The sequence below is a fragment of the Dreissena polymorpha genome, unplaced genomic scaffold (assembly GCF_020536995.1).
Source record: "Dreissena polymorpha isolate Duluth1 unplaced genomic scaffold, UMN_Dpol_1.0 chrUn018, whole genome shotgun sequence".
Lineage (NCBI taxonomy): Eukaryota > Metazoa > Mollusca > Bivalvia > Myida > Dreissenidae > Dreissena > Dreissena polymorpha.
The window spans coordinates 247501-262500 of record NW_026273332.1 but is presented as its reverse complement, the minus strand read 5'-3'; the positions used below and the strand labels follow the sequence as shown (position 1 = coordinate 262500).

The 15000-nt window shown below is 33.6% G+C and overlaps 1 protein-coding gene across 1 annotated transcript in view; it reads right to left on the bottom strand.

Moving 5' to 3' along the window:
* Positions 1 to 15000, bottom strand: part of LOC127863592 (slit homolog 2 protein-like) — a 228698-nt gene that overhangs the window by 126435 nt on the left and 87263 nt on the right. The window contains exons 4-6 of the mRNA XM_052403153.1: positions 14957 to 15000; positions 2813 to 2884; positions 2418 to 2489 (exon numbers count right to left, since the gene is read on the bottom strand). The exon at positions 14957 to 15000 is cut by the window's right edge and continues 28 nt beyond it. Of these exons, the coding sequence (XP_052259113.1) occupies positions 2418 to 2489; positions 2813 to 2884; positions 14957 to 15000 (188 nt within the window). The remainder of the gene's footprint in view (positions 1 to 2417; positions 2490 to 2812; positions 2885 to 14956) is intronic.

Genomic DNA, 15000 nt, shown 5'->3' with positions numbered 1-15000 from the left:
ATTAAGCATTCTGTTTCCTGTATGCATTATATCAGGTAATACACATACCCATGTATATTTTTAGTATTCAACAATTTATTAAATACAATTAAAGACGACTTTTTAAAGCATGGAAATAATAATAAAAAGTGAAGACATATTATAATTGTTTAAGTCGCAAGACATAATTAAACATATTTTATCCCACTTTTACAGAGAATTCGGTTGATTAAAGCCCCGTTGATTAAATTTCTGCTATAATCAACGACAGTCATGACGTCATTGTTTCGACAAAATGACGTCATAAATCAAGCGGAAATATCCAGTTTTGTTTAAATGTAACGGTTTTTTGAATAAAAAGTGGGATAAATAGAATAATAGGTAAGTGTTGAGTATAGATCAGGTTTATCCTTCTCGGCACGAAAACAAAAAAGCACTCGCCAAGGCTCGTGATTTTTGTTTTCTAAGCCTCGCAGGATAATCCTGATCTACAATCAACACTAACCTATTATTCTCTATAACTGCGTTAAATTCCAGTGATTAACCAGACAGCTAGCGCATAAAGTGGTGCATGGAAAACAATCAATTAATGACACACGCCTTCAATTGTCAATAAATAAACAATTTAGTTTTATTTTAAAGTGCTCCCTCAATGGGCATTTGATTAACAGTCTGAACAAATGTCATAAAGATGGCTCTCAATGCGGACATCTTATCTTTTAGAACATTGCCGCTTATCCGATGTTGTTGCGTAATATTAGTTTTATTATCAGATACATTTCGTCATGGAGTGGCGGTTTTACCATCTTTCAATGATATTTACATGCTGTTTTTATGAAAACATTACAATTTCAAGTTTTAGTTTTTCAGGTTGTAAAGCGATATGTATTTTTGAATAATTGTACGCGTACTTCTATTGTTATTCGCAAAGTCGTTTTTGTTTCTAGGGTTATCATTAATTATATACTATGAAATGATAATCACCTTATTTTCTATGTACTTGATTTACCCATTTAACGATAAACATTTATTTATTATATAAAACTTATTATATAACCCATCGATAAAACACAATAGTAAACAGTAACAGTAACACCTATAACTAACGCATTTTAATTAAAAGATGATAGTCCCACAATTCGTGAAAATAGTTTGCCCTTTTTAAAACAATAATGAATTCGCGTTTCATTATAGTGTACTTACATACTATATAAACGACCATTACTGCTCCCATTGAATAAAAAACACTTTTGCTTTTTGTTTCAATCTGCACGCTCACCGTTAAGGTGTTCTTAAAATATTTTATTTGTAAAATACGGTTTCCATAAACAATTAATAACAACAAATTTCTTCGTTATCAAACACGGGAAATAAGTCGGACAATACAATTGTGAGCGTGTTTCACGTCGATCCCCTCATCTATTATTGAATTATATTTATCTCACAAATAGTATCCTACAGATGAGTGTACTTATATGTGTTCAGTATTTTGTTAAGCATTTGCATAAGAGATGATATTTCTAAAATAACATATTTTTGTTGGATACACAATGAAGGTAAAAAATAATAATACATGTAACGTTCAAACTGAAAATGGAAAACACACGGATATGCAAGGATCTATAAATAAATATATTAGGACACACCTGCCTCTTTAAGGCTCCGCCCATTCAGCGCTTTTCAGCGCTTTGGACAAATGCGCATGCGTAGCGATTATTCGCTTAAAAAAGTGGTTGCGCAATTCAACGGAAGAAAACGCTTTAAAATAGATGGAATCCGTTTAAAACGCTTAATAACCGCTGAAAATCTATTAAGCGATAAAATCGGTTAAACACGCTTATTTTTTGCGATTGTTTACCGATCAAACGCATAAAACAATCGCTTACTCTACTGTATTGTGTACTCCCATTGAAAGTAATCGTCAGGTGGGCTGTATCGAGGTAATGCAGTTTAATAATTCGCACCTCAAACTGTGTTCACCATAAATCACGATCGTGTGTAGCATCGCGCCTTTAATCGCATCCCTTTGTAACTTAATACACTGTGTCAGGCCATTGTACAATACAATGTTAAATGTCAGATATATATATATATCGCTAAACACGTTTGGAATTCAACCAAATAATATTCAACTATTCAAACGGAAACAAATCCAAGTTCTTGAAAAACGAAGATTGTATTACATTTGTTAGATTTGGAGTGTAGTTTTGTACACAATATGGATAAAATGAAGTACGAATGGGTATCTTACCAGAAGATATATCTCGATCTATCTTTACAGAATATGTATTCTGAACCATTGTTATACATATTAAATGAGTTTTTGTAAATGAAGTGTTTTGCAATATTGTCACCGGTAATTATTATTTAAGAAATGTGTTAATTTTATCAAAGTTGTGTAAATTATGTACTGTATTAAAGCACTGAACATTTCTTACATAACATTTAGGTCTGGCATTCCTTCAAATGCACCGTCTTCTATGGATTCGAGTTGATTTGATGATAATTGTCTGTAACAAAAACAAATCGTAATCTTAAGCAACGAACGATACCTATACTGCAACTAAATACTTAGTACTTACAAATATATTAAATAAGCTTAGAATTTGTTTAACATTCGTCTGCTTATGTATTTATATGGAAAAGGATAGCAAGTGTCTATATTCAAAAAACAAAATTTAGCAATATATACGAATATTTCACAATTTCATTAATAAACAGCATTATGCACATAATTTGCCAAAGCATTGTGCAATCATAAGAAAATTAAACAACAAGAAAAAACAATCTTAAATAAATAAATTATATAAATCATATGTTTATTGTAACTTACAGTTCGCGTAGTTTTGCCAAGCCCCTGAACATCGCCCGGGAAATGTTGCGTAATCGGTTGCCATAAAGGGACCTGAAAAATATCGACAAGCGCCAAGTGATTAACCATTCAAATAGCATATTTCAACATATTTCAAATTTACCCGGTGGGAAATTAAAAGAACACCGGTAATAGCTGTGATTCAGGTACCTAAAGTAATAGCAAACAACGTCTTATGATTACACATTCAAGTTATACAGGTAACATGTTTCGTAAGTGCACCTTCTGGATTAAAAGAACACCAAAAGTAAACAAGTATCATGATAATACATTTAGCAGATGGAATCACACAAAAACATTGAATGTACAAGTCTAGTTGTAAGTCAGTAGAGTGATCTCCAACGTGCCCCTGCTAAACAAGAGGTATACCTGTCTACAAAAACATTGAATGGACAAGTCTAGATCGAGGCCAGTAAAGTGATCTCCAGCGTGCCCCTGCTAAATAATAGGTATACATGTCTACAAAAACATTGAATGGACAAGTCTAGTTGTAAGTCAGTAGTGTGGTTTCTAGCGTACCCCTGGTAAAAAAGAGGTATACCTGTCTGCTGGTGGTTTTGTTAAACGCACTACGATCGTATATTTATATATAATGATAGGATGTGTGTATAAATAAGAGAAAATCATTTAATCAAACTGAATATGTTAATTGTACCATAAATCATTTATTAATTTAACATAGGATTGAATAAATACCGTAAAACTGACATGTTCTCAACATATATATATATCATTAAAATTATAACGTTTTCTTGTCAAAATTAAATCAACGCAATCATGTTTTATATGATACATCGATAGTTTTATGCCTGTAATGGAACATGTAATTTATTTTCTGAAATTCTATGTATTTTGAAAGTATCTCGGTGTTTAATTATAATAATCAAAAGATTGTCTAGACGCCACCCATTTTTAAAATTAACAAACAAACCTTTGCGATATTGAAATTTTTTCATGGTTTTGTTATTTGCATTTCAGAATAGAAAATGCACATTCCATCAATACAAATGTCTTCACATATCATTCATGATATCATTTCTAAATTATCCTTGGTCTAATGGTTGTTTCGTTATGATACGCTGTAACTATTTTGCAGTGCATAAAACATAGTTATCATGTTAGTAATCATTGTACTTTCTAAAACCATACAGTCCCCATGAACCTTACTAGTGTTTACATTGAGATTACTGTCATTATGATAGTATACATGTTTTCTAAATATTTATTGCAAACGCTTTGATCGATCAACAATGAATAACTATATGCACATCGTCATCAACGAAGACTTTGTATATACAAAATTCACTTAATGGATAAAAAGTGTAAATTAAAAAAATATTTATAACGCAAAGTTTGCTTCGTAAACGTTTTGTGGTCAATATCTTGCAAATATAAAAACAATAATACTGTTTAAATTTTAGAACATCTCAGGATGCGTTGGTAATTTATGTGTACATTTCTGAATATACCATTTAAGTGTAAGCACGGTAATGAATTTTGGTTTGCAGTTCTATTTTCGATTTTTTCCTATTGTTTTGGTATTCTGTGTGCTGGCAACATCGATCATATGTAACCGTATAATATTGCGTTGCTTACTTCCCTTAGGTATATTAAGTGAATGTTCACATACGCCCCTTAGGTATATTAAGTGAATGGTCACATACGCATGTTAGAGACGTTTGCCGCCATTGCTATTTAGGCAATTTCTTAGACAGTTTATAGCCCGCATGGTGTAAGTTTTCCACATGTTATCAATGCCATATTGCTTGTATCTTGTTAAGGCAGTAATTCTTTTGAGGTATATTCGTTCATGCAGGTTTTTTTCAGTAAATATTGTTGGTACTAAAATTACGTCGTATCTACCCTTTCGACCATTTGAGGCTATTTGTTAGAGTAACTTTCAAAGCTTTTCTTTCGTAACTATATAATTGTTTATAACTTCGTTATAGGCTCCACACCCACCAGGCTGGTGGTTCCGCTACGTTGATGACACCCATACAAAACAGAAGGTTGAACATGTCGAGGAGTTCACAGAGCACCTCCACTCCAATTACACCAAGTTCACGAAGGAAAAAGAAGAGAACGGTTCCATACCAATACAATCAGAAAACAAGACGGCAGCTTAAAAATCACTATCTACAAAAAAACCGACACATACAGACCAATATCTTGATTTCAACTCCAACCATCAAATTGAACACAAACTGTCAGTAGTAAGAACTCTTTTAGGCAGAGCTAAATCAATAATAACAGAAGAACATGACCTGAATAATGAAATGCAGCATGTCAGACAGGCTTTATAGCAGTGCCACTATCAGGAATGGGCACTGAAGAAAGAAAGGGAACGAACCAGCAAACCCATGTCCGGAACGGAGAGCAAGAGAGTACCAGGACAAGCCAAGTCTATGGGCAACGTTGTCCTTCCATATGTTCAAGGTACGTCTGAACTGTTGAAGCGGTCCTTCGTTATACACAACATCAGCGTATCATTTAAGCCACATTAAACTCTTAGAAAATTGCTAGTTCAACCTAAGAACAAACCAGACAAGAAAGACACCTGCGGACTTATCTACCATATCAAATGTGATGGCCATCCAAAGGGCCAGTGTTCAAGGACTATATTGGTGAATCTGAAAGAAATTTAAAAGCACGAATCATGGAACACAGAAGACCGAGTTTAACATCATCTGATGTCTCAAGGCACATACATGATTGTAAACCGGGTCACGCGAGCACAATGAAAAATGATAGGAATCAAGACCGTGAGCCATATTGGTTCGAGAGAGGGGTCAAGGAGGATTTTTTACATCCGTGCACTAAGACTGGCGCTAAACAAGTACGGGGTCCGCTACCAACTCTCGCACACCTGGGACCATACGTTAACATCGCGCACCCCGACAATTAGCGGTGTTAACGTTTCCCAACAGTAGATGTTCATTCTGCTGATGAAGTCCGTAGTAAACGGACGAAAGCTTCAAGTATAGCTGTCAATAAATAGTGTGTGTAATTTGACATTTTAAAACTATTGGATTATCATGGAAACCACAGTCAAACTTTCGTCGAAAACTACCGCAAACTGTGTTGCTCAGGACATACATATTCATTTCGCATGTTTATGGTAGGAACTATGACATTACGAAAGCAATTGTTATCTCGTTGATATACTGCCAAACCCGACACTCTTTTTTTAAAACAATAACGTATAACCAATAAATATCTAAAATATACTATATACTTATATGTATAAATCGTAAGATTGCGTAATGGCTGCACAGCATTACATTGGACCATTGCTTTTAATGTTTTAAAATATTGAATTTTACTCAATGTATATAATCATATTTATTTAATCATTATTAAAGTTGATTGCATAAGAAAAACTAATGATATTATCGCACGTGCATATATATTAGTAAACGTAGTAAAGTTGGACAATTTACACGCTAAAGAAATATATTTTTCTAAAGACGTTTGTTTTATGGACGATACAGATAAATATACGGCAAAATACACAAGTTAAGAACACATTGAAAGGTCGAATATACCGAATACTTAAAAACAGAGGTGCAAATAAATAAATTAAACCGGTATAACGAACAATCCTTTGCATTTACCGTAACCTTTACCGTACCCTTGCGCTTACCCAAGCTTTCATCATTGTTATGGTGCTTTGTGTTATGCATGCTCTTACTCGTATAATACTTACTACTCTTCACATAATATTTCTAGATTTTTATATTTGCAGTATTTTAACAAAAGCTGATTTAATGAAATCACCATTTAGAACGCCATAGGACAGCTTCTTATAGAGTGAAAGGTATATTTATGGAACGTGAGATAAATCGTGCTGTGTGATGTTATATGACATCCTGATAAATCCATTAAAAAGGCAACAGTAAAACACAACTATCACATATGTGTATCTGTTTATACTATCGTGGCGGTTTGCATAATGCATGTACCATTGCAAACGCCGTTGGGGTATTTAAGCCGTAGAAGACACGAACAACATAAAGTGATGTCAGAATACAGGCCTCAGATGCTATGGTTAAAACAACATTTATTTCGTCGTGAGAAACAAAAATAAGTTTTAAGACGAATATCGACGTTTAAAAAAGTATTGCTTGGTCGCATTTACGAATCCAGTGTAGTGTGATGCGGATATAAATGACAAACTAATGTATGGCTTTATAATATAAATCAGAAAATTAAACGAAGGGCCAGAGGGGACGAGTTATCTATCAAACATGGATGCTGACAGCGGGCGAAGCAAAGTCATTAGATACGATTATGAGTTAATATGACGCTTATGTGAAACCGAAATAGAACAAAGTGTTTGCTAAGTATAGATTCAAATGCAAAGTGCAGTTAAAAGTGAATATGCAGAATAATTCATCACTGATCTGACAATATAATAAAATACTGTGGCTGTATGAACGCAAAATAAGAAGCCAAAAGCCATTTAAATATTTTTAAGCCAATGACGGTGCTAAACCAAAGCATTATGTGAAGAATACCCAACATAATTTTTGTCAGAGGTGTGGGCATGAACATGACGGACAAAAATATCAAGCATTTGGGAAAACGTGCATGAAGTGTCGCGAAAAGGCGTAAAAGCACAGGTAAAGCCAACGATAAGACAGTACATGAACTAGAGGAAGGTGACTATGTGTTGATGCTTTATGTGTTGGAGTTGTTGATAGTCCTAATAATCAAAAGCCAGATTTAATTTCCGAGGAACTTTCAATTTGACACGGGTGTTAAGTGTAATGTAAAGTCAAAAGGAGACCTTAAAAAGCTGTCAATTAAACACGCATAAAAGAAAACTAACTGATTTGCGTTCATTTCAGGACGCATAATTTGGCCGTTAGATATAGCACTTGCCCTTAACGCTTCAGGGCAAAATACACTGCGTTCAACGTTATATGGTCAAAACCAGAGCACAGTCGGTTATTAGTGGTGAGACGTTGGAAACGATAGGATTGATTAAGGGGATAAACTCTATGGACAGATGGATGTTTTTGAAGGCTTAGGCTGTTTACCTGGCTAATTTCACATAAGAAATAGACATAAAAGTAAAACATGTTGTTTAGCCAGTGCCTAAGGTACCAATTTCCATGAAACAAAGTCAAAGTTGAGCATCAAAGAATGGGGTCTGTAGGCGTTATAATACGAAAATTGAACCAAGTGTGTGAAAACGTTCGTGAGAGTGACATAAATCTCTCTTGATGTAAGAATTTGCATCGACCAGCGGCATCTGAATGAAGCAATATTAAGAGAACATTATCCGACGAAAACAGTGTAGGATATAGTTTCATAGATGCCTTACACGAAGGTATTTAGCACTCTAGATGCAGCAAGTAGGTTCTCGACTTAATATAAACTAGATAAAGAAAATTCGAAACTTACAACGTTTCAAACACCATTTGGATCATACACATTCTTAAAAGCTCCGTTTTGAATTAAGACTATTTCGGAAATGTATCAGCGTGTCATGATTGTGATGACACAGGATCTAGAACATACAAAAATACTAAAGCGAGGTTTAGACAGGATGACTGTTTTTAAGTAAATGCCAGTTCAGAATGAAGAAGTCCATTATGTTGGTCATACACTCAGCAAAAAGATACTTGAGGCAGACCCTGAACTTTACAGAACTGCTCAAGACATGGATATATGTCAACATAAAAAAGAAGTTCATACATGTCTAAGCTTCATTACATATCTGTAGAAATGTTTGCCAAATATGTCAGAGACAAGTGTTCCAGTTCGGAAATTGTTGGAAAAGAATATGGACTGGCAGTGGGAAGCCACAAGAAGAAAGCGTTAAAAAAAATAAGAAAATTGCATCGACAACACCTGTTTAAGTTTTTTAGAATCCAATGTATGGTCTAACGTTGAACGTAGATGCAAGTTCATTTGGACTTGCAACAGTGTTTTTGCAAAACGAAAAAAGAACTGCAAATGCATCCAGCGCATTGAATCCAACAAAGTAGAGATCATTCCAAAGGGACTCTTGAAATTGTGTTTGGTTGAATAAATTATACCATAAGTTGTATAGACGCAAATTTTACAGTTTGACGGATCACACGCCTCTGGAAAGTATCTTCCGTTAATCGATAGTGGAGACTCCATTGCGTTTTGCATGATTTCGCTTGCAATTACATAAGTATGACTTCAAGGTAAAATATAAATCTGGTAAATTTATGTTTGTGTCAAGAATTTAATTACCAGATACTGAGGACAAAATACCTGATATTGAAGAAGATGAGGACATGCAATGTATCAAACCCTTGATTGAGAAAGGATGGTCAGAAAAGAAGTACCAGACTCCATTAAACGCTCAGACACAATCCTGCATAAATATGTTGATGGAATTGTATACAAAGCGTTAAAGGTTATACATGCATAGCCCTGTACATAACTGAGATATTTGTTAATACATAGATTCACATTTGCATAACAGTATTAAAGGGACGCCTTTTTGTTAGGCATACTGGCTTATCATACATTGTCTTGATCTTAGTTCAGCATGATTGGATATTTAGCGCGAGTAATCAGCTAATGGTCTGATCTTTACTACTCACCCAAATGTCTGTGTCGGTTTTTTCGTAATACTCAGTGGACTCTCCCATCCTGCTAAATTGGATAATTTATTTCCAAAATTACGGATGTCTAGTATATTTATTTCTATATTTAAAATATTGTGTAACAGAAATTCTTCTAAGCAAACAGTGCAGACCCTGATGAGACGCCGCATCATGCGGTGTCTCATCTGGGTCTACGCTGTTTGCCAATGCCTTTTTTCTAGACTCTAGGCATACATGGGTTAAGGTAAATGTTCAACATCTCCATATCACTGAATCTACTGCAGGTTAACAACTTAAATTGCACACATGTTTGGAGTCATTGTATTAAGTCACTAAGTAAGTTTTAATTGAGTAGTCGAGCATAATAATATGGCTCTGTAACTACTAGGGTATTTATTGTTTTGTATCGCCACCCTTGTACATAACTGTTATAATGCCTTTTTAAAGATCATCTGGACAATATTCGTGTATTGCCATTGCGATGAAGGGTTGTTATGACCTTTAACAATAAATGCCACCGGTTGTAACTTGGGTCAACAGTTTATACATAAGAATGGGGCCAAAGCCCCAACTATACATTGGGTCTGACCCAGTAAATTGATGTTATGAGGTTTAACCTCTTCTGCAAAGATTTACTGATATATATAGGTATACATGTTCTATCAAAGCAAACGTAAGTCAGTTGAAATCCTGTAATTCCTCCCAGCACCACTATGTCTGGTAGGTCCCAATATGTGAGTATAAGACTACAGGCCCAATAGGTGGACAAGTTTAAGAATAAATAAATATATATATATATATATATATATATATATATATATATATATATATATATATATATATATATATATAACCCTAACCCTATATATATATAATGATATAGTTTGTGTATAAATAAAATAAAGTGATTTCTTTAAATTGGAAGCTTGATTTCCTTCGAGTTTAAACCTTAAAACTAAAACAAGTACACCATGTAATCAAAGTTATGCTATATACTGTTTGGACGTTGATGTTGACAATTTAATTGAAGTTCCAATTGAACTTCCCCCTTTTCCAAGTTGGAAATACAATATTCTATAATGCACTCCACTTTGACGAAAAGCTATTGACTTATTTTGGCGATAAATTTTACGTTTTATTAGAAGCAAAGGAAAAGTCTTCAAATGTCATATTTCATTGGAATTATATTACAATATTACATGCGTTGCGTTAATTTTCTTCGCACAGCATTTAACCGTTGGATATTATAACACTACCATTAACACTAAAAGACAATTTGTTAAATTGTATATGGTCAAAATCAGATCACAGTCGTTGTAAAGTGGTGAGACATAGGAAGATTTATAAAAAGGTTAAACTCAATGTAACAAAACATGGATGCATAAGAGGTTTATGTTGTTTACCCGGCTCATATAACATAATACTAGACCCACACGTAAAGCCTGTTGTTCAGCCTGTGCCTTAAGTACCAATTTCCATGAAACAAAAAGTCAAAGATAAGCTTCTGAGAATGGAGTGACTAGGCGTTATAATACAACACATTAAACAAATTGAATTCGTGAAAGCGTTCTTAACAGTGACATAAATCCCTGGTGATGTATGAATATGCATCGACCCGCGACTTCTGAATGAAGCAATATTACGATAATATTATCCGATGAAGAAAGTGCAGGATATAGTTCCTGAGATGCCTCATGCACGGGAATTTAGCACTCTAGATGCAACAAGTGGGAAGCTCCGTTTGAAATTAAGTCCATTCAGGAAATGTATCAGCGTGTCATGACAGTGGTGATACATGATCTAGAAGGAACGCAGGTGATGGTACTTGACATCATATCCTTTGGAAAAAACATCCAAGAACATGAACAAAAGACTAAAGCGAGTATTAGACAAAATGCAGCAAAACAACTTAAAACTGATTTTAACAAAATGCTTGTTCCGGACTAAAGAAGTCCATAATATGGGTCATAAAATCAGCCAAAAGGGTCTTGAGGCAGAACATGAAAAGGTTATAACTGATCAATACATGGTTAGACCTCAAAATAAGAAAGAAGCACCCGCATATCTAAGTTTCATCACATACCTGCAGAAATGTTTGCCAAAATAAGTCAGAGATCTGTGCGCCAAATCGACAATTGTTGGAAAAGGACATGCAGACTGGCAGTGGGAAACCACAAGAAGAAAACTTTAAAAAATAAGAAAATGACATCGACAACACATGTTTAAGTTTTTTTAGAATCCAAGTTAGAGTCTAACGTTGAACGTAGATATTAGTTTTTTTGAACTTAAAGCAGTATTTCAGCAAAACGAAAAATTAACTGAATATTCATCCCGCGCATTGAATCCAACACAGTACAGATCATTTCAAATTAAAAAGGGACTCTTGCAATAATGTTTGGTTGAAAAAATATACCATGAGTTGAATGGAGGCGAGTTTACAGTAGAGGCGGATCACAATCCTATTAAGAGTATTTTCAAGGTGAAATATACATCTGGTAAAACTATGTTTGCGTCATCAAATAAATTACCAGATACTCAGGACAAAATACCGGACATTGATCCTAATCGAATACAGTTGCGTACTAATTCACCTATGTCTGAGTTGAAATATAGGGTGTTGACAAAAAGCTTCTAAAGAAGATGAGGACATGCGATGTATCAAACCCTTGATTGACAAAGGATGACCAGAAAATAAGTACCAGACTCCATTAAACGCTTTGACACAACCTCACGAATATGTTAATGGAATGTAAACAAAGCGTTATAGGTAATAATCCCAAAACGGCTAAAACATGAAATGTTGCACATTGTGCATCGAACACATCAATGTTTAGTAGCATGACACAAGAGAGCATGCAAATTTATGTTCTGGTTCGTATTGATGAGAGACGTAGAGCATAAAGTAGAGAAATCTAACATGTGTGCACTGACCACTAATAAAATGAATCATAAAGAGCCGTTGCTGCCCAGTAAAATGTATGATAGGCCGTCATCAAAGATCGGTGAAGATGTGTTTGAATAACAAGGCAGACATTATTCGTTGACTGGACTATTTTTCAAAATGACCAGAAGTTGAAAAGCTCGATTGGTTACGTTCAGGAAGTGTTATCGCGTATCTGAAAAAATAAGCGATTTGGCTACATTGACTGCCGTGTTACGGATAATTGACCGGAATTCGCTTGTAGTCAATTCAAGGAATTTGGCGCAGAGTGACAAACATACAACATCGAGGCCGCGTTATAATCAAAGAATGGGACAAACTGAAATATATGTTCAAACAAACAAGCACATGCTTAAGAAAAGTGAAGATCCCAACAAGACATATATTGTGCGATTGACTTTACACTTTGATGTCCAAAGAAAAAGTGAACATGCGTTTTAAAGGTTGAAAAACTGAACATTCAATTAGAAAGTTTATTATTCAATTACTATGCAATATATGTTTTAGTAGAACAGCCTTATGGCTAAGTACTATGCTTTCAAAACCATTGAAAACATTGTATACTTTCTTGTATCTCAGAAAAAAGGGGGATGTTTCATATGTTATGTTGCAGTTTTTATGTTTACCAGTCTATAACGTGTTTTACAAAAGTTAAGTCCCTTGAATACTCTTTTTAATAAAGATATTAATGGTTCAACATATTTTTGTTAAATACGTTACAGACCATTATTTAAGTCATTAAAAAATATTTGGTTTGTATAGCACTGTAGTTTGGCAGAACGTTCGTATTTTATTAAAATGTATCGTAATCATAATCTTCATAATTAAACACAACAACAACTATGTCATCATCATCACCATCGTCATCATCTATGTTTTTTACGCAGCATCACACTATCAAATTTTACGAGATCTTGATTATTTTGCACACTATTAGCATTAAACTAAGCTACACTTTATAAACTATACATTCAAGTACTATTTCAATAACAACACAAGTAAAATACTAGGACGGTTACTAATCTAGCTAAAGTCCTTCTGCTATTAACCTAAATGTATATTGCAAAACTGCTTACAGTTTATTCAGATTAACCTTTACACTAAAACAAATGACCTTCATTAAAAAGAAGCGCCATTTAGTTTAAATATTGTTTGATGTTAAGTTATAAATAATCAACGGTAAACACAATCAGACAAAATGTGTTTTACACCATTAAACACATTATAATAACATAATATACATATTTAATGATTATGATGCAATCGTATTACATAAACTGAATGTATTTTCATCAGGAAGCTTCAAAAATCACTTTTGTATAATGCATGGACGAAATGTTCTAATTTTGTTAAATAAAATATTGCTGGAGAGTATTTTATTGATACCAATTAATTATTGATATTTTTTTATTTCACACTGTAACACAGTTTGGTTGTTATTTCTCATAAGTCTACTGATTTAAGAGGGAAAACAATGTATTGTAATAATAAAACACAGATTTATCTTAAACAATGAATCGAGTTCTAATGTCACACATACACTCCATTCCACTGTTGTACTCACTAAACATGTTCCCAAATATTCAGGTGCGAAAGTTTAAGTGATATGAGTAGATACTGTGAAGGGCTCTAGCGGGCAAAATATAAAACTTACTTAAAGGGTTAAAATCTCCGAGTATATGAACAAAGTATTCAAACAAATAAGGTTCACAGGTTCACTTACTCATAATTAGATTCACGACTCTTAAGTATAGGATTGTTAACTGTTTTAAAAGGCGGGTTACTTTACCATCCTGTGTATTCCCCATTTGTAAGGGAAAACATATCTTGAAATATGGTATTTCAATAGTAATAAAAATATATTTACAAAACAACTATTGAGCAATAAAACCTATAATATGTATAAAACTAAATTAAGTAAATAGCTTCATGTATGCAATAAAATAAAACTGTTTCTCATTAGAATGTTTTCATACATTACAAAAATACATTTTTATTAATATATTGCAAACAACAATTGACACATGTGTAACAATACTGATTAAATTAACTAACTAATAACTATATATACAAAGAATTCTTAAATCAAGTAAACATATATCGAGGTTTGTTCCATGCATACAGTGGATACATTTACCATAGGACAATAATAAAATCACAATGAACAAAGAAATCCGATGATAAAAGGTAACATTCTAATGGTTAATCGAAAGGCTATTTGTTTGCCTACAACGTCCATAATGAAACAATACAGATATTTAAACGCGATGATAATCAGTTATTGATCACATACAGCATATATACAATGATTGTTTCGTATATAGGCATATTAAAATGATAAAGAGTACTTAATTTTGAAAAAAATCGGTTAAGCAAAGTTTTTCCGGTGACCGGTTTAAAAACGAAATTGTATTCAAAATAATTAAATAACACCTAAATATTTCTTTAAATACTGTATTTTTTATTTGAGAACAATCTGAAGTGAAGCAAATCTGAAGCAACGAGGAAACACATACGAAATTATAATTTCACATACATGATATGTACTGCGTTTAAATTCTGAAAACGACTTACAGGTACTGTAGGTTTGACAGTCCTTGAAATGCATCCGCATGAAG